The sequence below is a fragment of the Ambystoma mexicanum genome, chromosome 2p (genome assembly GCF_040938575.1).
Source record: "Ambystoma mexicanum isolate Mex_15411 chromosome 2p, UKY_AmexF1_1, whole genome shotgun sequence".
Taxonomy (NCBI): Eukaryota; Metazoa; Chordata; class Amphibia; order Caudata; family Ambystomatidae; genus Ambystoma; species Ambystoma mexicanum.
The window spans coordinates 305,006,143-305,031,876 of record NC_090923.1 but is presented as its reverse complement, the minus strand read 5'-3'; the positions used below and the strand labels follow the sequence as shown (position 1 = coordinate 305,031,876).

At 42.8% G+C, this 25,734-nt stretch overlaps 1 protein-coding gene across 1 annotated transcript in view; it reads right to left on the bottom strand.

Moving 5' to 3' along the window:
• Positions 1-25,512, bottom strand: part of NINJ1 (ninjurin 1) — a 353,613-nt gene extending 328,101 nt beyond the window's left edge. Inside the window, exon 1 of the mRNA XM_069643603.1 lies at positions 25,206-25,512. Coding sequence (XP_069499704.1) covers positions 25,206-25,292 — 87 coding nt within the window. The 5' untranslated portion in view covers positions 25,293-25,512. The remainder of the gene's footprint in view (positions 1-25,205) is intronic.
• Positions 25,513-25,734: the final 222 nt, after the last annotated feature.

The following is a 25,734-nucleotide window of genomic DNA, read 5'->3' as shown; positions in this document are numbered from 1 at the left end:
AAGAGGAGAGGAATGCCTAAACATAAACGAATATGAGAAGTGCACCAAAAAGATGAACAAGCATTGTGAGAAGGAAAAACCCAGCACTATTTTAGAACGCTACACATTTCGGCAAAGAAAAAGAGTGCAGGAAGAAGGAGAGAATGTAGAACAATGCATAATGGCACTAAGGAAGCTGATGTGATTGTGCCACTTCCATCCACAGCTGGACGAGCGACTGGGGGACTATATGTTACAAAGTCAGGGAAAGGCTGTGGGCAGAAGATAATCCACCACTAGAGACAGTGCTGAGAGTAAATAAGTAAAGAGGTCGAACACACTGAGGCTTGTGTTAAATTGCTGGAGTGCAGAGTGAAGGAAACACACGTTGCAGCAAAAACAGAGAATTTTCCACGGCACCAGAAAAGGCAGCAGAAACCTTATCAGCCGTTTGCAAGAGTGCAAAAGGGAAGCCATGGTCTGCGGAGGAGAAAGCGCACAAAAAAGGCACAAATGTTTTCAATCAACACAGGGGGAAGGGAAGAGTTCTCAAGGGGGACGAAATCCAGTCAAAGAGGTACTATCGATGTGACAATCTATCACACTGGGCCAATAACCCTGCCGATCCAGAATAATCTGCATGGCGACAGTTGTCGTGAATGATGTGCCTATTGTCATGATGACTGGCTTTGGAACCAAGCATACGCTGCTACCAGAGGTAATCTATAGGTGGAGCATTGAAGAAGCTCTATGAGGCAGGAATGACACTGACCAAGGAGAAGTGAAAGGTTAACAGCAGAGAGATTGAATACCAGTCCCATGTCATATCGGAGAAGCGGATATCTCCTAGGAAGGATTTGTTTGAAGCAATTGAAAATACAGCAAAACCAAGCAGCAAAGATCAGGTGCAGACATTTCTCGGCATGGCAGAATATTATTCAAAGTTTATAAAGGATTTTGCTAAGCACACGCCTACAATGAGTAATTTAGTAAGGATGGAAGTGACATTCGAATGGGACAGTGAGAAGAAGAGATTAAATGCATTAAACGGATGCTAATGAAAGCACATGCATTGCCCAATTACAAGAGGGTCAGATCCACAGTTATCACCAAGGATGCAAGTCATGTAGGTCTCGGTGCAGTTTTAACACAGGCAGAGGGGAACAAAGAATATGTGATAACCTTTGCCCCCAGGCTGTTGAAAGTCCCAGACAAACCCTATGCCACCATTGAGAAGGAAGCCCTGGCAATAAGGCGTGCAACAGAGAAATTCAGAAGCTTTGGGACAGGAACACAATTTGAAGTACACACAGATTATAAACCACTAGTAGAAATTATAACATCAAAAGGGTCTGGATAAAGTTTCAATGCAAACAATCATGCAGCTGAGTGTCTAGGATGATGATGAATGATGAAATGCGGGTGGATGTAGGAGAGCAAGAAGTCGTTTTGGAAGTGATGGAAACACCTGTCCCAAGGGGAATGGTCAGAGGCTTTCGGAGAAGGACAGAACGATGGTACCACTAATGAAGCACCTAACTGAGGGGACACTGAACAAGAAAGCCCTCAAAGAATGTGACATGGAAGTGTTTTGGAACATAGGAGATGAGCTTTATGTTTCAAACAATGCACTTAAGAGAGGTGACAAGGTGGTACCTCCTGAAGGGTTTAGACATCGTCTGATCAATTTGGGACATGAAGGCCATCAGGCAATTGTGAAAACGAAGAGGAGGATAAGAACAACTTTTGGTGGCCTGGAAGTGACATGCAGATAGAGAGAACAGTGACAGAAATTGTATAAAATGTATGCGAGTGTGAAGCAACCCATGAATGTAACAGACATCCCAGGAAAACCATGGGAGACATTCAGCATGGATTTTGTTGGCCTGATATGGAGCAACTGGGTTCAAACAGACTGCCTGGTAGTCATAGACCTTCTGAACAGATGTGCAGAAACCTATTGATGCCACATCTAAATGCTGAGAGAGTGATTGAATTTTTGGCGGAGCCGTCTGGCCAGGAGGGATTCCCTAGAGTAATCATTCCTGACAATGAGTCTCAATTCAAGTCGGGGGAGTGGAAGAAGTACTTCACAGGGTATGGCATCACGCATCGCATGAGTGTCATATAAAACCTATAAATGAATGGGACTCTAGAGCAATTCAATAGGGTCATCAAGGAATCAAAAAGGTAGGCCTGGGAAAATGGGATGGACTGGAGAAAGACGGTCAAGGCGACTGTGTTGCCTCACAGGTTCACGCCACACAGTAGCATGGGCATCGCGCTTTTTGAGTTCAGCCACGGGAGGACGGCCAATACCAGACTTTTTCTGGCTAGAGACATTTGATACTACAGAGATAATGGTGGGTGATTTGCAAGGAAAGAAAAGAAAGCCACAGATTACGAAGAAAGTGTCGTATGAAAGGTGTTGTCTGATAGGTCTGGAATAGGAGGGAATGATGTTACCTTGGTTGGGGATTGGGTCAGGATTAAGCTAACTGAAGCACGTAGAGAGATTTGCGTGTGGTCTGAACCCATCAGGGTACAACTGGTGTTTGGAAGGGGCATCAAGACAGAGGGTGGTAGGGTGTGGAATATGGAGTGAGTGAGGGTTCTGAAGGAAAAGGGGGTTGTAAGTGCGGAGCCTGAAAATAGTAGGATGAGTATCGAGAGAAGTGGTTCGTCCTTGCCATGCAACTCCGGTGAAAGATCGCAGGGTAAGCTGAGCAGAGGAAGGGACCACCGGAGACTAGGTTACCTGAAAGATTACACACTGTATCGAGAAGAGGAAACTTTGCGAAGAAGAGAGGATGATAATGAGGTGTTCTAAAAGGTCGGAGAGGAGAATGTTGGGGTGAAGGCGGTTGAGAGGACAGAGAGAGAAGATGTGAAAGGGAGAGCTCGTTGTACTCTGTGACAAATTAATAAATCACTCTATATATAAAGCGGAAGATCTGTTAGTTTGTTCCTTATACAATTCCACACTGTTCCCTCTAGACATTACTGGCTACATGATATTTGGACACCGCGACCCTTTCCCCGGATTTCAGCCCCTTCACACATGAGACGGCTGCCTGGAATCGGAGAAACATCAATGTGGTTCTAGGAGGACAGGACAAAGCTCATTTGAACCGTTTTGTTGGGAGGAACTCAAAAGGGAAACCCATGTTTCAATTCCCTAGGACGAACCATTTCTGAGATATTTGCACCGCAATACACTGCACCGCGCTAGGGTGAGTTGACAGGTAGGGAGAGTGCAGAGAAGGTCCCAGTATGCTGCAGCACACCAACTCGTGCCTAGCCTCCACGTCTGCTTTGGGTTAGATCAGTCAGCCACACACGCCCATTCTAAGTGCAGTTTCCTGCAAGCTGCAAAGGACTTTAAGCGATAAGCGACTCGGAACAGAGACCTACAGGATCATTGAGTTTCATCATGTGGGACTGCAGAACCTGTGTGGAGTACGGGAACTTTTTTTCTAGTATTTAGATATACCTACCTACCTGTCGCTGTTAGTTCAGCTGTGGATGCACAGATCTCGCATTTTGAAGATTTTCTTGGACACCTCCTGAGTCGTCAGTTTTAACCTCCTAGACATCTGCAAAATATGCCCTTTCTCATTTTCACTGTGCTAAAACTCATCTCCATCCTTGCCCCCAGCTTCAGCCTTGTGATGGGATTCCTGCTTTGCTCCTTTTCCCCATTCAACAAGCTTAACTTTGCTACTTCCACTCTTTTCCACCTACTGTGATCTGCAACTACTGCGTACATGCAGGGTGCCCATGAGCAACCGCTCCAGCTTAAACGTCCTTCTTTTATCCAAATCCATCCATCCATGGGCAGTCCTCGATCACACTTCTGGCAAACTCCAACTCTCGCTACTCGTCCACTTGAATGCCGAAATCTCTAACTCTCGTCAATTTCTCCGTTACCCTTCCACTTTAATTCCTTTCCCCAATCACCCACCACTGTTGGAATGCCCTACACCTTGCATCAGGTCCATAGGTTTCACAACTGACCTGAACATACACATCCTTGCACTCAAAAGAGACAAGTGTTGTTAAATGGCATTCCCCATCAGCCTCAATTGCTCACCTATCTCCTATACAAAAATGTACATACACTGCATATGCAATATTCCATGCTGTTAATCCTGCACATTTCAATGTTTCTTGCCTGTGCCATAGCCTCTTCCTGTCCCATTGCATCCCTTGTACAAAAGAGCTGGTGCGTAGTGCTATTCAATAGCTGTTCAGTTCCAGTTTATACACTAGGGTCACAGAAAAAAAGGAAAGACATTGGTCAAGAAGAATGGTGGTTTAGCATATCACTGGCATGTCTCTCGCTTGCCACCTTGAAGATACTTTGAAGATACTTTGAAGAAACACCTAAACTATCGTGCTTTATGGGTATTCAGCATCTCAAGACATGTCTTTCTTAAAGGGGTTCAAAATAACCAAAGCCAGATTTCAACATACAAACTATGGCAATCCTTCCTTTGACTGTGCAAACTGAAAAAGGAGAACATAAGATAAACCGCAAATTGAAGAACAAAAAGTTGTTCCTGGCTTGATCAGTTCGCCTTCCGGGAGAAACGAAATAGTTCTGAGAAGTCGGCCACTATTAGTCATTAATAAGCCAGGTGTCAAATATGCTGAGCCACAAAGACCATTAGAGGGCCAGCAACAACACAGATTCTTACGAGCATTGTGCATGACGGTGATTGCAGCGATTTGGGTTACAGAATCTTCACCATCAGCAGGTCGAGATATTCCATGGACTAAACAAACTGATTTGTGATATTAAATCAGCAATAAGCTTGTAAAAAGACTATATAGCGTGCTAATAGCATGTGCCAATAATGTTTTAAAATGCCAGTAATAGGTCTACCTGCCTATGAGGGTCATCTCGTATGAATACAGATGTGTATTGCATGTCTATTGTATGAGTGATTAACACGCACTGATTGCCAAAAGCCTATGATAAACGGATTTCCCAAGACATCCTCCTAACTTTCATAATTGTTCCCCAACCCTCTTTCAGGTTTTCCCAAAATCCCCTATCTATCCACACTCTATTCCTAAACCTTTGACTGTCTCAAGAACAACCTTTGTTAAAAAAAATTCTGTTGTTCCGTGACAACCAGTGGGACCATCACATCCATGCGGCTTCCATACTTGTGTTGAAGGTATGACTGACACTAAGGTTCTTAACCAAGTCACTAGTTTGCAGAATTTCCGGTGTTGCATACCCCATGACTAACCAACCAAGACTATGCAATCCACCTCAATCCTTGTCAAACATTAGTTGGCTCCCTTTGTCCCACAGCCTCGCCTGCTGGATGCTCATAATGTTCTAATTCTCTCAATATTGTTTTATTAGAACATCAGAATTAGCTTCTCACAACTCATCAGAAGATAATTCCTACGAAATGGCCTGTAAAAAATATTTACAGTTTAGTTTTGCCATCGCAATGCACTCAGCCACGGCCAGCACACAAGCCGTAAAATCTCCCACACAGCATTTTGGTGTGAACTGGCTGCTTATAAACTTGCACCATTGATGGACTGCTTTATGAAGCAGTGCAATAGCAACTTCCTCTTAGATATATAATGAAACTGCAGACACACTACTTATATTCCATTCCTGTGAACTTTTGACACCTTACAGTCATTAACAATAAGGAAATGTGCAAGAACAAATGTGTATTTTTAAATTTTAAGCTGTTCTAGAAAAAGGAAGAGAAATCTGCAAGACCCCACAATTTTAAAAACATGGAGCTTGCTTTGAAAGAGACCTGCAGTATTATATCCAAATTAGATCAAATCATTAAGTGAATGTATGATCCAATGCGATCCATTGTCTCCCCTTCGGTGTAATTGATACCTTTTCACATATCTTTATTAGTTTATATTGGCTATTTTGTGACCCCTTAATGAGTAGGAGATGACTTTACCATATCAACACTTGTACTGTTATTTTTTGAGAATGACCAAAAACTATATATAACAAGCAACATTCATTTGCCACAAATTTCACAGTTTAGAATGGTTTGTATTTATTTTGTGTGTCCAACCACATGAGCCACTTTGGGCGGTAAGAACTGCGTAAGAAGTATTCCCTTAACTTCGACACCCCCTCGCCATTATGGAGTGTAAGCAGTGATCAGTCCAGAGAGGTTGGCTGCCTTTAACTTTTAGACAATTTGCTGAATGAAGGCTGAAGAGCATGGCCAAGGGATAAAGGAGAAACATCTGGGTCAAGTCAGATGTTTACAAATTCAAAATGGCCACCTGGGATCTCTTGTGATGTGACAAGGGACAAACGCAATGCCTAATCCGTAGAAAGGTTGGGCTTTAGGACAGTCAGCCAAAGGGAATCTTCAGTGCAGGTTGTGGTACTTGCTTCAAATCAGATTTCAAGAGGATGGAACATAAAAGTAGGTATTAAGTCTGAACACAGGGAAGATGATGGTGTCTGGAGTTGAAAGAGGAAACACTACTAATCTGATCGGCCATTAGGGCTTGGAAGTATACTCAGTCCACTGCGCCTTTCACTATGCGGCATTAACCATTGCCAAGCTCTGCACCTTAAAAATTATGTACACCCTGTGAGGGGTCAGAAATTAAAAGGCAGACACAAACGTGTCATGTTTTTGGTTAAAGACATTTATTAACACAAAATGGTTGGGAAAATTCCTCTCTGTCCCTGCTCTAAGAGGCGTTTCCCTACCTAAAACCAAAAACTAAGTATATGTCTTTGTCAAGATATCAGAAATCAAAATCTGTCCTTGTGTACAATCGTTCTGACCCTCACACTACAAACAAAATAATAAAGTGAAAATGAAAATATCTTTAACCTCCTTGCATTTTCAAAACGTGTTCCTCAATAAAGATAGAACAGTTGCAACGTAAATGTTCTCCAAAGTTAAAAAGACCTTAGTTCCAGAGGGTGATTGCCTTCCCCTGTATTCTTCACTGGTATCAAAAATGTCTCTTGGTCTAACAGTTTTGTGTGTCTTTCTTGGCCCACAATGCTTTTCGGTAAAAAGCGGTCTAGTTCTTCTTTAAAAAAGGTCCTTCTTTGTTTAACAAACATGGCTTCTGCTTGACACTCCTTGTAGGTTAGCAATTTGCCTGGTGTGCTCTCCTGCCAGGACTTCTCTCAGACTCACAACTGCCTGGTATACTTCCCTGCCTGGACTTCTCTTCTCGCACTTTAAACTGCCTGGTTTAAGCTTGCCAAGACTTATAGTTCCTCTTTACATCCAAGCAGCATATACCTTTCTTAGCTTGGTATAGCTACTTGTTTTACTGTTCTTTTAAGCTTTCAACACATTGGCATTGCATGCTCCGCTTCTTATTGGGTTTGGGTTGGCACTCTGCCCTTTCAATTCGCAATCAAACTTATTATTATTATTTCACTTTCTGTAACTTCAAAATCTTCAAATTCTCTTGGTGCGGTCAAATCAAACCAATCAAACTGTAGCAATCTTAGTTTTACTTTATCTGAGTTTGTTACTAATTCAGTTGTATCACAAACATATTTTCCATGTATGCATTTAAAGACTAGGCCTTCAAACAGACAAAACACATTATTCTTAATGTCAGAATAAAGGGTCTCAGAATCTGCATCCAGGATTTTTGCCAGGAGTGCTAAGTGAGGATAGCCCAAGCTCATGTCGGATAAATATATTAGACACTCCCACTGACAGATCAAACACCTTTTTCCATAAAAAGCATTCAACTGAATTCACAAAATCATCTAAATACAAGCTTGTCTCAAGGTGGTACATTAGAGAGTGTACCACCTTTGCATGATAGAACTTCCTAAAAAGAATAATTGAACATTTACAATAAGATCTAAAAACCCTCTACATCTGGGAACAAAAAATCTGACTTCATTTTTATCATAGCTTTAGTTAGCAATAATCGCTGGAGATTTCTAGAAATTAAAGCCCATGTATTTTAAAGATTTGACCATCTCCAATCTCTGGTCACCAACTGTCCAAGAACATTATTTAGGAGACCTCTTATTAGAAAATATCAGGACCTTTGATTTTGATCCATTTATTAGGAGGTTATTTTTGTCTGCAAAATAAAAATTTAAATTAAAAAAACTAGACCAATTTCCTTTGTAATCCAAGGGTGGAAGTAAAAAAAAAAAAAAGAAGGATTTGGTCGGTATACGCCAAACAATGTAACTTAAGGTGACCCCACCTCACTGGAACAGCACCAGAATAAATCCACAATGTTTCAATATCCAATAAATAGATATCAAAACGTAAAGGGGCAAGTATGCAGTCCTGCCTCAACCCCAAAGATGTTTCAATTGCCCTTGTTACATGCCTTTCAGCTGATAAATGCACTCTTATTTTAATGTATGAAGCAATAGATTAAGGCGGATTACATCTTCTGGCAAACCCGAACAGCACATTTTCCACTATAATCTGTACTGCTCTAATCTTTCATAAGCACTAGTGAGAGCAATGTGCGCTATGTAGATAGGGAGAGCACCTGAACATTTTGATAGAGCGTTCAAATGGGATAACATCATACCATTTATAGTAGTGCCCAATCCCTTGCGAAACCCCACCTGAAAGTTGATAGTATTTCTAGGTTGGACAACCATTTGTTCAATTCCTCCAGTATTATTGCTGCAAAGAACAGGAGCAGCAAAAATCGCAATAGGGTGATAATTTTCCAGGGCCATACTTTCCCATTTTTTATAGCTTGGTGTGATAATTGCTTCATGCAAAGATAGAGGTATGAGATGTTTTCCAATTATTTTGAGGAACAACTCGTGTGATAATTGTGACCAGAAAGGAAAGTAAAATTTCAATGCCACTTGGGCTAATTTATCCTAGAAGGGTTTAGTTTCAAAATGAAGTCCTGTATATTGAGGACTGAAAAGAGTTATTCCCAGATAAAACTGTATACCTTTCCACGAATAGAGTCATATTTGAAAGGTGGGGTACACTTGAACATTTTCTAATAATGAGACACCCATATGTCCTCCAATATCACACTAATACGACTGTACAATTTCTTTCTTTTTCCTTTTAGTCTTCCGAAGTTCGTGCAGGGAAACTTTGCTAGATGTCTAATCAGGAATCTCTTCTCTCTTTTGGCACTGGCTACTTTTTGATTATACGCATGTCTGGTACGGGATTGTAGATTTGTTTTTGCCTTTGCACGAAATTTCAGCTAAGGGCTGGTTTACCAGTTCTGCATAACCATAGATGATAAACCCTGAATGTCCAGAAAGACTCTTTCTTCAAGCAGAACCCCAGTGTTACTGTGAAATTCACAATCAACTTGCAGTTCCATTTTACCGCATTGTTATTGGAGGACACAAAAGCCAAAAGTGATTCCTGGAAATTACAGTATGCTTGTGACTCAGGAATAGCTAACAGGAATTCCGAGGCAGCATGGTCCCTAAATGCCTTAAAGGAAATATTATAATAGAAACAAAAGGCATCAAAGGGTTGGAGACAAAAATGTGATCAATCCAAGAGGAAAATCCCCACTTCTCCAGTAAACTACTTTCCCTGATTGTACTTGACAAGAAGGATAAAGCAAATCAAAACCCCAATATTCCATGAACTGGTTCAATTTTATTTTTATTGTAAAAAGCACAGACCTAGCTTGAGAGCAGTGGAGGACTGTACAGAGTTTGAGAAGCCAGCATTTGGGCGGTCATCTTTTAACAGTAGCGCAGTACTATGAGGTCTGTGCGTCAGTATGTGTGACCATTGGAATTAGTCCTTGGTCAGGTGTTGTTGAAAGAACCATGTTTTGATAGATTGGAGATCTGTGGGGGAATTCTGAGCCGACAACAGGATAGAGTTCAAGTGGGTCGGTGAATTGCAAGAGAAGGATTGTTTGTGTGTCTTCTCTTTGCGGACAAGTTGTGATTCAATCCAGTTGGTCGATTTTCTGCGTGAGGAGCATGTCCTACCAGATATGTGATATGATATGATATTTTATTTGTATCGCGTTTTAGAGCGCGACAAGGCAAGGGAGGGGAACAGGGGAGAACACAACACCGATCTTACTAGGCTCAGTGACATTGAGAACCCGCAAGTGCATGGGAAAGGGGAAAAGTGCATGGAAGGGGGAGAGTGGAGAATGCGGAGCAGACGAGACACAGATAAATAACAATAAATAGATAATAGAGGTAATAAACCGTGGTAGTGCAGCCAGCAAGTGGCAAGTGCTGTGTTTACGGCAGCAGACTGGGTAAGTCTGATAAGTGCAGAAAAAGAAGAAAATGGGGGGATGGCAAGGGGTGGTCAGGAAGTAGTGCTGGAGGATGGCAGGGTGATCAGGTACCTGGGCCCAGAGGACAGATGGTGGCCAGGTGAACAGTGCCAAGAGAGAGATCAGATCAGCAGGGGAGAGGGAGGTCTTGGAGGTGCTTCCGGAACCGGAGATTGTTCTCCTCAAGTTTTAGAGTGGAAGGGAGGCTATTCCAGAGGGAGGCCCGAGCCGAAGACAGATCTACCCCCAGCTTGTTTCATTTAAAAACGACTGACCTTGAGGGAGTTCGAGGTAGAGGAGCAAAGAGCTCGGGAGGGGAGTTATTTGCGCAGCTTAACTGCCAGGTACACTGGTGTGCAACGCATGACTGTCTTGTAGATGATACATGCAGTCTTAAACAGTATTCTGGCTTGGAGTGTAAGCCAATGTAGTTATGTGATATGATATGATATGATAGGTTATTTATAACTCACTTAATACCCAGAGTTTTCTAAGTGTGGGCCCGGGGATCGAACCTGTGTTGCTCCATGTCGTCTTGCTTGCAAGGCGAGCACTTTGCCCTTAAGCTATCCTGCCAGGACAATCCAGTTCATGTAGGATGGGAGTAGTTCAGTCAAATGTATGTGCTCCTCCAATATGACGTGCTGCAGCATGATGGACTGCGTTTAGGGGACCCAAGTGTGCAGCTCGGAGCCCTGTCAGCAAAGCATTTCCCCCATCGATGTGTGAGACCACAAGGGCCTGCTCCATGGTCTGGTAGTCCCACAGTGGGATGAAGGGTTTGATTTTTCGAAGGGTAGAGATTCTGAGCCAGGCTATTTGGGCCTTCTTAGCTATGTGTTTCTGAAATGACAGGCTGTCAATGATGAAGCCAAAGGATTTTGCTGATTCTGAGAGTTGTGGGTCAAATCCTTCTAGGGGGATATCATTAAGCCGTTGTTGGACAAGTTGTTTTTTAGCGGGCGGACTGATGAGGACAAATTCAGTCTTGGATGGCTTTAGTTTGAGGATGGCTATGTAATCGTGGAGACGAATGATGCCCTGCAAGTTATTTACTCTCACGTACAACTGAGTATCGTCCCTGCATTGGTGGAGGACTATATTGGGATCTATGAGAGAGTGCTGAAAGGCTCCATGTAAAGGTTACAAAGGATATGCAAGAGGCTGGAACCTTGGGGGACTCCACAGGAGACCTGGAGTCAATTAGAATGCAACAAGTTCATTTGAACAGGCTGGTGTCTGCCTGAGAGATGGGAGGTAAACCAATTCAGGACAGTGCCATAGAATCCCATCCTGATAGCAATGAGGGAGAGAAGGATGCAGTGGTCGACGGTGTTGAATGCAGCCGCGAGGTTAAGGAGGACGAGGAGGCATGAGTATCCCTCATCTATGATTTGGAGAGCATCATCCACCACCTGGATGGTGTCTGTCTCAATGCTACACTTGGGGCAGAGCCCTGACTGATAGTCATTTAGGAGGTGGAGTTGTTCTATTCTGGCAAGTAGTTGTATAGCAACTACTTTTTCCAAGATTTTGCCAATAAACGGGAGGTTCGTAATGCGTCGGTAGTTGGCTAGATCATTTTGATCAAGGGATGTTTTTTTCATAAGAGGTCATATGAGACCAGTTTTAAAGATGTCCGGGAATTCTCTCTCTGCAAGTGAGGCATTGATGATGTTGATGAGCTCACTGAGCGCAAAGCTTTTTCAATTGTTTATTGATGGAGGCCAGAATGATATCATCAGAGTAAGAAGTAGGTTTGAGGGAGGCAATCATTTTAAGCAGATTTGGGGGGAAACAGAGGAGAACATTCAGTCCAGAGGGTCAATGTGTGTGCCGGGCTGCAGTGCATGCTAATGCTGTGAGAGGATGATTCAATGGTCTCTCGGATTTTGTCTATTTTTTTCAATTAAAAAATGTGTTAATTCCTTTGCATTTTTCTTGAGTTGCTGGTACCTCTGGGTGAGGTGTGGGCTTGGTACAACTCTTTACTACTACAAAGAGGGCTTTGCTCCTGATGGAGGCTGCCGTAATGGTGGTGGAGTAGTAAGCAGCTTGGCCTCTGTAATAAAATTCCTACGGTTTGCGCAAAGAGTTTCTGGGTTGGTGAGGGTCTCCCCAGTCATGGTTTTTGCACTACCATTTCTCTGCTCTGATTGAGCGTTTGTTGGAGGCTAGCTTGGGAATATACCATGGGGAGGGTGGTTTGGTCTTTGACCGGCTGGATTTTAGGGGGGTATAAGTGTCCACTACATTCATAGCAAAGTTGCGGAAGGATTCCAGGAGGCCCGAGGTATTCCCTGTGGTGAGGAGGTCTGCAAAGGGTGCTTCCAGCTGATTAACCAGGTAGATTTTGAATGAGTGGCATTGAGTGGGGGGGAGAGGGGGAGTGGCCTGACCTTTGTGAGCCATATTCGAGTGGGTGACCGATAACGGGATGGCGGCGTGGTCAGACCAGTCAAGTGGGATAGGGTCTGCACAGCTGATGCAGAGGGATGCTGTGAAGACTAAGTCTAGCGTGTTGTTTTTGTTGTGTGTGGGGGAAGAGCACAATTTGCTTAGCGTCCATGTAAGCAGTCAATGCTAAAAGAGTGCTTCGAGTGTGGTTGATGCACATGGCTGGTCCCCTTTTGCAATGGCGCAGACGGGCTAAAAAACGGTGGTGTGGAAGGTTGCCCAGAGCAATTGCCAGTGGTTTAGATTCATTCGAAACCTTCCACCCATCACTTTTGTGGTCAGTTTGTTTCTCCTTGTGAGAGAGGGTATGCCCAGACGTGGGTCCGTTGCTCGCTGCGCCACAGGGAACCAGGCTGCACCTCACTGAGGAGGTCCAACAAGGCCGAAACATGTCTGCGGTTGCTTGGTTTTCTGTGCAGAGGGGACCTGGCCTAGCAGTTCGGGCTGGGCTGCTACCTTTGGTGGCGGCAGCTGTTGACTGATTTGCACATGGCTGGTCCCCTTTTGCAATGGCGCGGACGGGCTAAAAAACGTTGTGTGGAAGTTTGCCCTGAGCAATTGCCAGTGGTTTAGATTCATTCGAAACCTTCCACCCATAACTTTTGTGGTCAGTTCGAGTGTGGTTGCCAACTTGTGACTCGGGAACGTTAAAATCACCAAGAAAGACATTACTAAAATGTTCTAATTTGACAGAGGAGTGTAAATTAGAGATGTCTGCAATGAAAGAGTCGCTACTGTGAGGCAGCCGGCAGATGAGGTGGAAGGTGATGGATTCCTTGCGGGATAGAGGTAACCAGTAGGTGAGTGAATCAAATGAGCTTGTCCTGGGAGTGGGGATGATGTGATGAAGCATGGCCAATCGCTCCTGTCGATGATTGCCACTCCACCTCCTCCCCTTCCTGTCCAGTCAGCATCTTGGATGCAGTAGTCCTGTGGTAGGAGGACGTTGAGAAACTTGTGTGGAGGATGGGGTCAGCCATGTTTCAGTGATGAACAGACTATCAAGGTTGTTGTACGAGATGAGGTCAGTGATCTCTGCAGTGTGAGCTACTGCTGAGCGAGCACTGATCAACATGAGAGGGCGTGTGCATGCGGTACATGGCTGCTGGATGGGGCAAGGGCAATATTGATAAGGTTCGCTAAGATAGCTCGCCTAGGCTGTCCAGGGCACTTGGCCAATCGAACCCTAGTGAGAGTGGGGTTTGGCTGTGGAGGGAGGAGACATGTGATGTCTTTTGGTGAGTAGCAGTAGTAGCGATTCGTTTGTAGGTGAAATGCAGATTAGTGGGCCACGCCTTTGGCCCTATCGGGCCCAAACAGGTACAAACAGGTGAGGTCCTTTTCTTCAATCGTCTTTTCCATAGTAGGGCATCATTCAGAGAGGGTTTATTCCTTAGACCAATGTAAAATGGAACCCCTTTATCTTCAACTACATATTATGCACATCTGAAGTTGAAATCACCTATGATTAAAAAATTGTTCTGATGGCCATGAACAAAAATCTCACCAATGTGTTTATAGAGAGGGGGGTTAAAATGCATTCATTATTAACATTTCCTTCACGTCCAAAATAAGACCCAAATGTACACCCAAAGAATTGTCTAGAATACTAACAAAGAATTATCATAGGAGGCTACAAGATAGGATTTAATGTTTAACTTTAAATGTATGGCCACAATTCAAAAGGATCAGTAAGCATATTCTCATGGAAAAGAATTATATCCATGTAAAATGTGTAACCGCTGTTGAATAAATTCTAAATATTAGTGAACCCACAACAATTCCAGTAGAAGACTTTCAAATTCTGTAAACTAAAGACACTGAGCTTAACCAGATAAACCCAATTTCTCGACCAGAGCTTTCATAAACCAAGATCAGTCTCCTGTTTGTTGAGAGCATGTCAGTTGTCATGTGTGCATGCTTCTATATAAGTGGAGGGCTTATTAGTTTCCTATTGGACTCCAACATTCGATCATCAAATAACTGTTTCAACGACTGAGTGCTAGAAACTGACAACACGTCTAAATCCATTGACCTAAGATCATCCTTACTAGCCTTGCAACGATATTAGAACAGAAATGGGGTACTATATGATTGCTCCCCACATCCGATATGTATACCCAATCTATAATCTATATCCCTCGAGTGTATCAATCTCAATGCAGGTATTGTAGTGAATATCTGCAACAAAACTGAATGATTAAAAAAGACCTTATCGTTCAGAGATCTTGGATTCTCAAAACCAATTATTCTCTCATCAAGTGAATCCTGAGGAGGAGTAGCTGTTTTGATCATTAATGGTTGTTCCAAGCAAGTTTTATTTGGATGTGTAGCTGCTTTAATCATTAATGGCTCTTCCAGACAAGTGGTATTTGGAGCAATGTTCATAGACATCAATGAGATTCTATTGTCATTAACATTTGTCACACCGGTTAGATCCTTAGTTGGCAAAGATGTCACGAATTGATGAAGCTCTGGTCATATAATATCAGATTGGGCTAGCACACACAAATCTGCCTGTGCAGTTGAGATTGAAGGAGAGTCCACAGTAATCAAAGCCTATGTGGATTGTTGACTAGCATTCTCATGTGAAGCGATACTCTATTCTCTAAGAGAAGCCAGAACTAGTGACGGCTTGTGTTTTGTGAAAATCGTGTTAATTTTTCCTTTTAAGGTGTGTCTGTCTTTTTCTGTTTAGAATTTCTCACTTTTTTCCTTCAAGAGCAGAGCTATATTACTAGTCACGGCCCCAGAACCCTCGATTTCTTCACAGCTGTCCTGCTGCTCCTGATTACCATACCTATCTGACTGACATAAGTTGCTTCCCTCATTTAAGTCTATGATCTCCTGAATGAATGGAAGCAACCTTGAGAATTTTCTAGAAGAAGCTCTACTCAGAGGTTTAGATTTTGGCAAGTGTTTAGATGTTTTAACTTGTTTTTGTCATGGGCCTGTTGTCTTGCCCTCAACGAAGTTCATTCTGACATTATAACTGGGGCAGTGGTCTTGTTAGACTGAAGCGTGAGTGGGATCCCCAGGTCCAGTGGGTATTTATTTGTAGCCTAACGGTCTGGGGGAGGTACTCAACCTGCCCGCTGAATGGATTTGATCATCCATCCAAGAACCTGGCGTAGTATGTGTGCTTAGGGCCTCTGATTACTAGGCAGTGAGTCATCCAAGTTAAAAACTGGACCCATAGAGGTTTCCATATTAACTCTCTTGTATTGTCTGGGCTCTTGATTCATTTTGCTTAAAATTACAAGTTGTCTACCATTAGCTTGAATGATTTCTTTGATGTTGTCACGCAGCCGCAACATGAACTGTAGGACTAAATTAAGAGTAGAAATTGACGCTGGACCCAAAGTGCCAATAGTTGGGGTTTGTAAATTGGTGCCTTCATAATTTAAGGGAGGCATGGCATCAAACAGTGAAGACAGACACAAGTGATCACAGGTCAAGGGTGTTTATTAAACTTCAATGGGTTGGTTGAATGCCTATCTAAGCCTAAATCTAAGGATGGCAGCAAGTTACAACCATCAAATAATAATAATGCAGTCCTAGTGGAGTCTCTGTCAAAATAAAAGGGCCTATGCTAATAGACCTATTGCCAATCCTTACTTCTTAATACAAAAGGTGTTGGACAATAATGTATGCAAACAGAAAAGTGCTCAAGAAATAATATGTCAGGATAACTGAGCAGTTGGATTCCCTTTGTGGGATGTCTTGACCCACTTTTGCTCTGCCATGCGGCATCACTGCGTTCTGATGGTGCCAGAAACATCACAAAAGCCGCAAAACCCTTGTGCGCACCAAAACCACTGAAAATCGTGCTGTGCAAAACACAAAAAGATGGCGGCCCAAAGGACCACGCATGTTGTCAGTGGTGGAACAGAAAGCTCACTCCTGAATCATGTCACTGGACTCCACAACAAGTGTAAATGGAGTACAGAGGGAAAAGCAGTGCTCTGCTAAAGGAAATCCAAAAATGTTGCTTTAAATCTTTTTCTTTGTTGCTGAAACTGCAGAATGCCGGCACAAAACACCCTCAAACATCCAGAATTCTTGCTGGGTGCTACAATTCACTTAGTATAAGAAATCATGGTGTACATACAATGTTCTGAAAAGCTGAAAGTATCAAAGAAACATCCACAGCCAAAGTTGCCTGCCTGTGGAATCTGTCAAAATCTGGGCGCAGTACCCTCGGCCGCCTGAATGACAGCTGTCAGAAGCCTGCATGATAAACTTTAAAACTTGTACAAACTGAAATCAAATGTTTGAAAATGAAGTGGCCCGTTACTGAGAGTAACCTATGTTGTAACTATTTAATCCCATGGTTTAGAATCTGGAATAAGTGTTCTAGCTGCTCGTTTGAAATTACAAGCTTGTTTTAAGCAAAGAAAAAATGCAACAGAATTAACATTTGAATTTAAGCCTGACTAAAAGCAACCAAACCAGTATAACAGCTTCCCCCACAGAGGCAAGGCCTCTCCCTTCTGCTTCCCTCCACCAGGAAATCACACCTAAGTGATGATTATAGGGTGGGAAAAGAATTTGGTCTGCAAGGGAAAGGTGACAATAGACATCCTCCAGCTACAGGAATGCCAAGTGGGAAGGGTCGTAAATGGCCTGCGCCCAGTAGGTACTGGGAGGAGACTGCTTCTGAATTGCAGAGAGACAGAGGAGGCGGAGACAAACAACCATTTGTTGCTTAACAAGGACCAAACACACATTTTAAAAAGACTGATAACTTACTGTGTAAAATTGTCAAAAACACAAAAATAATAGCATTGTTAATGTAAATATTGGCTGCACATTTTAAAAGGTGCCAGAACTCTGTGACATGTTCTGGGAAGAAACTGTGGAAAAATGTGATATTACACAAAATGTATTTCGGATAGAAGCATGAAACTTCATACACGTATGCCCATGTTCAATGCGCAGATTTGTAGAAATGTGCTCCTAAATTGGACATTGTGTTCCGGATAAAAAGGGCCAAATTCTGTAAAAAGCAGACACAAGATCTTACAGCGACGGGGTTTGGAGGAGTATCTGCTACACAAAATTTGTAATCTGTATATATGATTGTATAGAGTTTGCACACATGGAAATATGTATTGTACCAAAAGTAGATTTTGTGTTCAAGATGCTAGGGGTGGACTCTAGGCCTCATAAACCCACATCATCAAGATGACACACTATTTTTCTCCTCCTTTCAAGGCAGAGAGAAGACCCTGGCAAAGGGGCACGCTTAGGATAAACCAGCACACACACCCCTTTATCATAAGCATAAATAGAGACAACTCAGCACTCAAAAAAAGACAGACAGATTCACCCACTAACCAATTGCTGGTGGAGCACCCTGCAGCAAAAAAATCCATCTTACTTGCTCCAGACTCCAGAAACCTGGCAAAGCAGAAAGGTCCATTGCATAGCTGAACCATTCTCAGCTAGGCCTTAAATTCCAGAACCAGAATCCCACCACCAAAGGGGAACATCAAAATATATACAGCCGGGCTGTGCTGTACTGCTTGCCTGCTAAAAGAACTATCATCAGAACCAAAAGATCTAATCCAGTTGTGCCGTGCGGTGTCCAGATCACCTTGACGCTGCCAAATCCGATGTGGCCAGCAGTCTGTCCTGACCAGAATCCCTGACGGTTCCGTTTGAAACATATCTAGTTAGTATCCATAGATAGAACTGTGTCACTAGTATATGTACTGTCCATAGTCAATCCCCATCTTAAATCCATCATATCTTGTCTCAAGAACCTGCATTGTTAGGAGTATTTTGAATTGTCCAAACTCTCTATCCTATACCTTCTATCTTCCTCCTGTACTAGTATTGTTAAAACTATCTTTGCGCTGATATTTTTCATCTGAAGAAGGCGAGCTCCTTGGCAGGCAGTCGCCCTGGTCAAGTGGCTGTGCTTCTGTGTGGTATTTGTTTCTTCATAGTCATCCCCTAGTGTAAGAAATCCATTTGTCATTTAAAAGCGCATTCCTGTTTTTCCATTCTTGCACCTATTTCGAAAAACAACCTCCACTAAAACGTCCATAACTTCCTCAATTGTTGTGCTAGAAACAAAACAACTTCTGCTTATAGCTAACCTCAGCAGCTTTAATTTGCATCTAAACCCATACAGTTCTGCCGTAATCGTGATTACCGTGCACTGAAAAGTTTGCAGCGAATTTCGTTTTAGGGAAATTCTGACACGTGTAAAACAGCTTTTGATTGCTCCCGACCTTAATTTTAAGATTTCACATTGTTTCTTAGTATTAAATCATAAATCATTGCTATGTTTGTCTGTGACTATCTAAAGTGGCTCCCATAAGAATTTAAACAATTTCAGCATTTTAAACCATATTTAGTGTTTTTACCCAATCCATTCTCAAGATATGTTTAAAAACCATTTTGACAGCTTGCCAATCAATTCCATTTCTCTCTTGTGTTTGCTGGGGGAAATTGGGATTGAATTCTGTGTTGAATTCTGCCATTCCTGAATACCTGCTCTCTCTCTTCTCATCTCTTTACATTGCCTATTGGGGGGTTGAGGGGTGTGCAGGGGGAAATAGTAACCACATTACTATTTGATCTCAACACACACACAAAAGTATTATTTCTGTGCTGAATTGTTTTGCTCACTATTTCTCCTTGTGTATTAAAGAGATTATTTAGTGCTACATCACCCCACTGGTGATCATTGTGTAACCATTAAAACAGTGTGATTAAATTGTGAATACATAAATAAATATTTTAACTTTGCAAACCAGCCTGATTCTTGGTTCAGTGTGACCGGGGGGGGGGGTCCAGGAGAGGGGCGTGATATGAGTGGCACATCATTCAGAATCAAAGAACTTTTAGACACAAATAAATAAGGATTTCAGTTGTGCATTATACGCTGGCAATGGCATATGCACCTTGCCCTACATCCTGAAGAAGGTCTTGAAAAAAGAGAGACAGTAATTTCAGTTATATGTGGACCGAAACACGTGTCGACGATTATATAAACAATCTGGCAAATTGAACCACATGAGATACGACACCTGAAAATAAGGACTGGGTCATAAACACTTGTAACAACTTATGGAAACCTTTGTGTAGTACTAGAACATGAATACACAATGTATAATGTGCCAAATTGGTTTTATGTAAGAATGTGTGAATGAGAAATTGAGGGATTGAAAATTGATGCCTGAAATATGAAAGATATGTTGATGGATTGAGTTAACTGTTTTAAGGAATACATACAGTTATATGTTTATGTGATTATTGATTAAAATGTCTAATTATTGAATAACATGTGTCATCCTGATCCACTTCTCACTTTAATATTAGATTATAAAATGGGCAATGTCAAATAAAACCTGGAACTCAATATCTTTTTGATCTTCGATTTGAAAGCGTTAGGAGAAGATAATTTTGTGTTGAACCCACCCATTGCCATATTTGGAGTGTTAAGGTTAATACTCATTAATTTGTCAAACAAATGTCCATTACTGTCGGTAGAGCATAGCAATTATTTATTGTTATGTTATGTTAGCAGAACTTATAAAGCGCAGCAGCCACCCGAAGGCATCATGGTGGTAGAACCAGAGGAATGAAAACAAAAGCAGACTAATACATTTAGAACAAAAAGTCTTCAAAGCATGACGAAAGGACAAATGGTTCTCCCTACCACAGAGTGTGAGAGGAAGAGAATTCCAGACCTTTGTGTCAACAACAGAAAATGTATGCCCACCTAGACGAGAGAGACATAAACAGTGACCTTGAATGGTTAAGGAGGTTTGGGAGCAAAGTGCTCTCGAAGGGACGGAATTTTGTCTGAAGAAATTCAGCACCCAATTTATAGAAAGCATTCTGTACAATGCATAGAGATTTAAACAGCACACGCTTGTAGGAAGCCAGCCTAACTGGCATAGAATAGGGGCCATATGAGGGCCATAGGGAGGATGAAATACCTCGGGCTGCCATATTTTGCAAGAGTTGAACCCGATAAGTCAAATGGGCAGGTTGGCCCAGATATAGCGTGTTGCACTAGTCAATTCCGCTCATCACCAATGGGGATACAACAGGGGCGTGGAATTTAGAAGGAATAAAGGGTAGGACCTAGCAAAGGGTCCTTAACTTGAAATGACCAGATTGGCAGACAGAAGCCATCTGATCCAACATTGACAGAGAAGCTGAGATTGTAATCCCCAAATCTTTCACTAGAGCAACTGAAGACGGAAAAGGTCCAAAAGCAGAGGGCCAGAAATCTGAAGTCCAAAAGGATGAAGGGTGAGCAGAACTTACAACCAGTACCTCTGTCTTTTCACCATTCAACTTAAGCCAGTTCTAGCTCATCTAGGTTATTAAGTGTGCTTTCTATGCAGTAACCATTTCTGCAGTGTCGTATTTCAGAAGAATATATGATCTGAATCAAACATTGTATGAGCTAGGAAGGTAAGAAAAAAACAAAATAATGTCATATTTATCAGTAGCAATGAGTGTAGGTATTGCTATAGGCGTGACAGGAATTAGCCGAATCGGGTACAGGAATGCAGGTTGTTGGCTGCAAGGGATGGCTAGACCAGGTCAAGGAAAGGGTGTCAAAAAAGAAAAAAAAACATACTATGCACCTTAATGTTTATGAGAAGCAAAAGTGAGATTTTATAATAGGAAATCTGAAATGCTACACATGCTGCCAATACATTTCTTGATGCAATGTATTTCACTGTTGAAGACAGCTTTATTGCAACAAGCAGTCTTCTCAATGATCTAGCTGAGCCACAAAATTAAAAGCTACCTCAGTGAAATTAACAAACCCATTGAAATTGATTTACCATTATACAGTTTTCCTAGGTACCAAACATATCCTATTTTATAGGGTAGTACTAACAATCAGTGCCTTTCCCAGCCTCTAAAATTAAGCAATCTCAATATTAGAGTTGTCAATGGAACTCCTCACCCAAAATAACGATTGTAAAATCATGCTAACCTATACAAAGCAGTGAACGTCTTTCTAATAAAATCAGAACATGTTTTTCAAAAGCTATTGCAGAATTAACCCGTTCCAGAATTGCCTGTATACCGATTTAATTTAGTTTGTGAAATGTTGGGGTGGTTGATAAGGGACCCACGGGTAAAGAAGTTTGAATTTGCGTGCCATATTGGTGGCTGCGGTGACAGCGATGTTGACATAATGTGGCAATTTAGTATGAATCTAGTGTAGCTAATGGGAATGAGATATGTGTTATTTTTAGTGTTGTTTGTGTTTTAGTTGATACATTTTCAAATTGCATGAGCACTGCAAGATAAGTGTCAAAACTGCTGATACTATATAAACACAATACCAGTGTGCCATGCCATGTTGCACTTAACAATCAGGCAGACGGGAGCTCTACATGTGCATGTGAGGTAAGAGATTGGCAATGGGAAAATCAGTGTGAGAGGATGCATTAGTCCTGAACATACATGTATAGGTATACATGCAATGGGGGTCTCTTAGGGAAATAGGTTTTGGGCAGTATGAATATACAGATCTGTTATGCCGCCAAATTCTCTGACAAGTTAGGAATTGCACTGGCTAAAAATCTGGGTTGGGCAATTGAACTCTGGGTGACTGAAAAACTAGTTTTACAAGGTTGGTGAAAGACAACAGCAGTTGCGATGAATATCAGATGGTCAGTTTCGGGCAGATCTATTTTATGGTCTAGGTGCATTGTGGCCTAGGTGCATTGTGAAGGGGAGATGCAATCTCTGTAACTATATAGGCGTCTGCTATTGAATATTCCGGCCACCTTTTAGGGCCGGACAATTACACCTGATGCAGGCTGCTTGCGGGGAAAGGAGCACCATAGATCATGGCTTTTCAATAGAGTTGTCAAGATGTGGGTTGGGACCATGTGGGCTGGAATGGTAAATCGCATAGTTTAGAATGAAATGTGGACACCAACATGTTTGGGCTATAAAACCAGCAGCAATAGATCAAAACGGAAATGTTTTTGCTCTCCTTTTCTTTTACATCAATTGCATTTCCAAAGAATAGCCGTGTGCGTCACAAGTAGGGGTCAAGGGTTCTAACCAGATGGAACCTGTGGTAATTGAAATTGTTTGTAAGTTGTGTAAACTGTGTAACTAGGAGATGGGTCTATGACCGAATATAGAAAGGCCCCAGAGAGGGGTGTAGTGTAAATATGAAACATGTGATTATAGGTGGAAGAGGATGGTACTTAGATGAATGTATCCAATAAGAAGTGTGGGAACCAAAAGGAATATGGTTACATTGTATAGGTTGAACCAATCATGTGAAGGGGCTTGATGCTGTAACAAAACCTTTGCGTGTCTCAACTAATGCAAATTGTATAAAATGTGTGTTCTTTGTGGTTCATGGTGGGGGAGAGCAAAAAGGGGGGTCTCCTGGCATTACAGGTATTTGTTTCCCCGACTCAATGGTACTTTGAATGCCTAAGTACGATTTATTATAGAACAACTACCATACAATCATATATTGTCTATGAAGCAATTTCATATCTACCTATTTGCCCTAGAATATTTATCACTATTTTTCTAAGTGCCCATTCATGGCAGATTTACATGGGGGGAGGGATGGAGAAGTGGCATGTCAGATGAAAATTGAGTTTTTCAATGGAATGATAACTTTATTGGGATAATGCATACTTTCATATTTGAGCTTGCGCTTTCACTACAACGTGGGTTTATTTCTCCGCTGGCCCTATAGAAGGGATCTATTATATTATTATTACTATTAACTATTATTATTAGTGTGATGTATCACATCACCTGTTCCAGTTTGATTTCAAAATACACATAGGGGAAACTGGACTGTGTGCTTGAACTGTTCTTTCCATTTCCCACACCTAATATGTGGCCTGCATATTCCTGCTAAAATAGGTCCAGGTACTTATAGGTCAGCTTCTTAAAACGTGCCCTCCTACGCCGGCAGTCCTGCAAGCCCCCCACCCCCCAATCCACAGTGCACAGGTCCACAAAGCCCAACAACTTCAACAGATCTCTTCTCTCACGAGATTCTCTCCCGTTGGGCCATTTCAGTTGTTGGTTATCCATAACAAAAATACAGACACGTGTTGTTGTGTATTTCTGCTCTTAGCCCTTGAGCTACCATAACAGGGAATCCCCTACACAAATCCCATTCTTGAAACGTGCAGTACTATAGCAACCAGTAAGTTCAGGCAGCAAGGACGGTCGGGTTCTGCTTACACCCACCAGGATGCAGTGTGTGTAGCAGCGAGACAGATCCACACCACGAGAGGTGAACGGCGCGGGGGCAGGTGTAGCAGATTAAAAAAAAAAAACCTGCCCACAGAGTTTGGTGTACTGAGCGCATGTTGCTTCTTCCCGCAGATACGTAGGTAGACATTCACAATGGAACATGCACAGTCTGAAGTGAAGCGTTCCACGCGCGTGTGGGACTAATGCATCCCAGGGGGTGTATGCTGCAGGCGCTCGTCTCCAGTGCGTTCTGGCGAGCAGTGGTAAGGAAAAAAAAACTACAAGAGCGGAACCGTGAAATCCAAGGCCACCCCCAAGTGCCTGTGTGCACCTACTCCTGTCAAGGATCTGCATACAGCCTGCGGTCCATGTGCTGAATTCCTAAACTGCATCCTACAGAAGGAAATAAACACGAGTCGAGCAGACTGCGCGCCCATTCGAGCGTGTACATACGGCGAAAAGTGATGAATTAGCCATGAGTGGCCACACCAAAGCAAACACGAGTCAGAGACAATGGCAGCTATTGTTTGCTACGATTAGAGGGCCAGTGCCAGCTGGGCATTCAAGAAATAAGCAGGGTTCGGGATTTCACGTATCAAAAATACATCTCCGGCATATTCGGAGGCTATGAAGTGTTGAGGCAAGCATTTCTCTCACATCTGCGATTTTTCTTGGAAGGCACGTCCAAGCGTAGTTCCGTTTTTTCCTAAAGCTGGTTCCTTCTTTAATGAAGATGCAGGATAGGGCATGCTTTCCCGGCTAAAGGATTTTTAACACCACTTTTAGCTGCGCCATGGTTTCCAAGGAGTCAGTTACAAATCTAGCAGAGCTTTGTGCATCATAGCAGAAAGCGCGTCTGTCGAACTCATAACACCCGCCAGCTTGTTCAGATGCGATCAACTACTTTTTCACAACAAACATTTTGGCATTTCGTCCACCTGTCCATCTATGCTTTCAGTCTCGCCCTATGCACCCTACTACTTTTATAACTGCATTTATGCTGCATTTATAACGCCCCCCCCCAAATAATTGCTGACATGTAGTCAAAAAATGAAACCAATTAATCAGGGCCATGAATTTATAATAAAAAGTATGTGCAGTTAATGTGTCCCGGACGAGAGGTGGATAATAATGAGCTTTAGGAAAAGATACATTGTAGTGTTTTAGGGTAAATGATTGTTCCTTTAAAAGTGTGGCAGGTGGCATATGTGAACAGAACCACCGGTCCCACTGGGCCCCTCCCTTTTCACTCCTCCTGCCTCCCTCTATGACCATACCTCCTCCTCCTCCTCCTCCAGTGGGTCCAAGTCCTCGCGCCCCTCGAGTCTTCCATTCAGCTCCAGGGCCTCCGTGTGCGAGCCCATGCTCGGCGCCTGCCCTGTCCGGTGTCCCTCGGTTGTGGACGGTGGAGCTGCGAGGCCTTGGCGAGCACCGGGCTGCAGTAGGCGTGGAAGCCGAGCTGCAGTAGGAGGCGGGGGAGCTGCGAGGCCAACGCTGGCGGGAAGAGGTGGGGACTGTGCGGCGCTGGCAGAGGCACACACTCTCCAAGCCGCGGTACCGAGGAAGGTCCCCAACTGCGGTCTGGAAACTCCCACATCACAAAGTGGAAGGGGGGGCGGGCCGGGGTCACTGCGCGGGGAGTTACCGCTTTCTCGGAAGTTGCTTGCAAATGTACGGGCAAAATAAATGCCAACATTGTGGAGCCCGTGAGAGGGAGATTTCACAACAGAAATCGGGAGAATGCAGTTTTCCCATAAGACTGCATTGGGGTTATAATGATTTTAGGCGGGAGACAGGTAAAAAAAG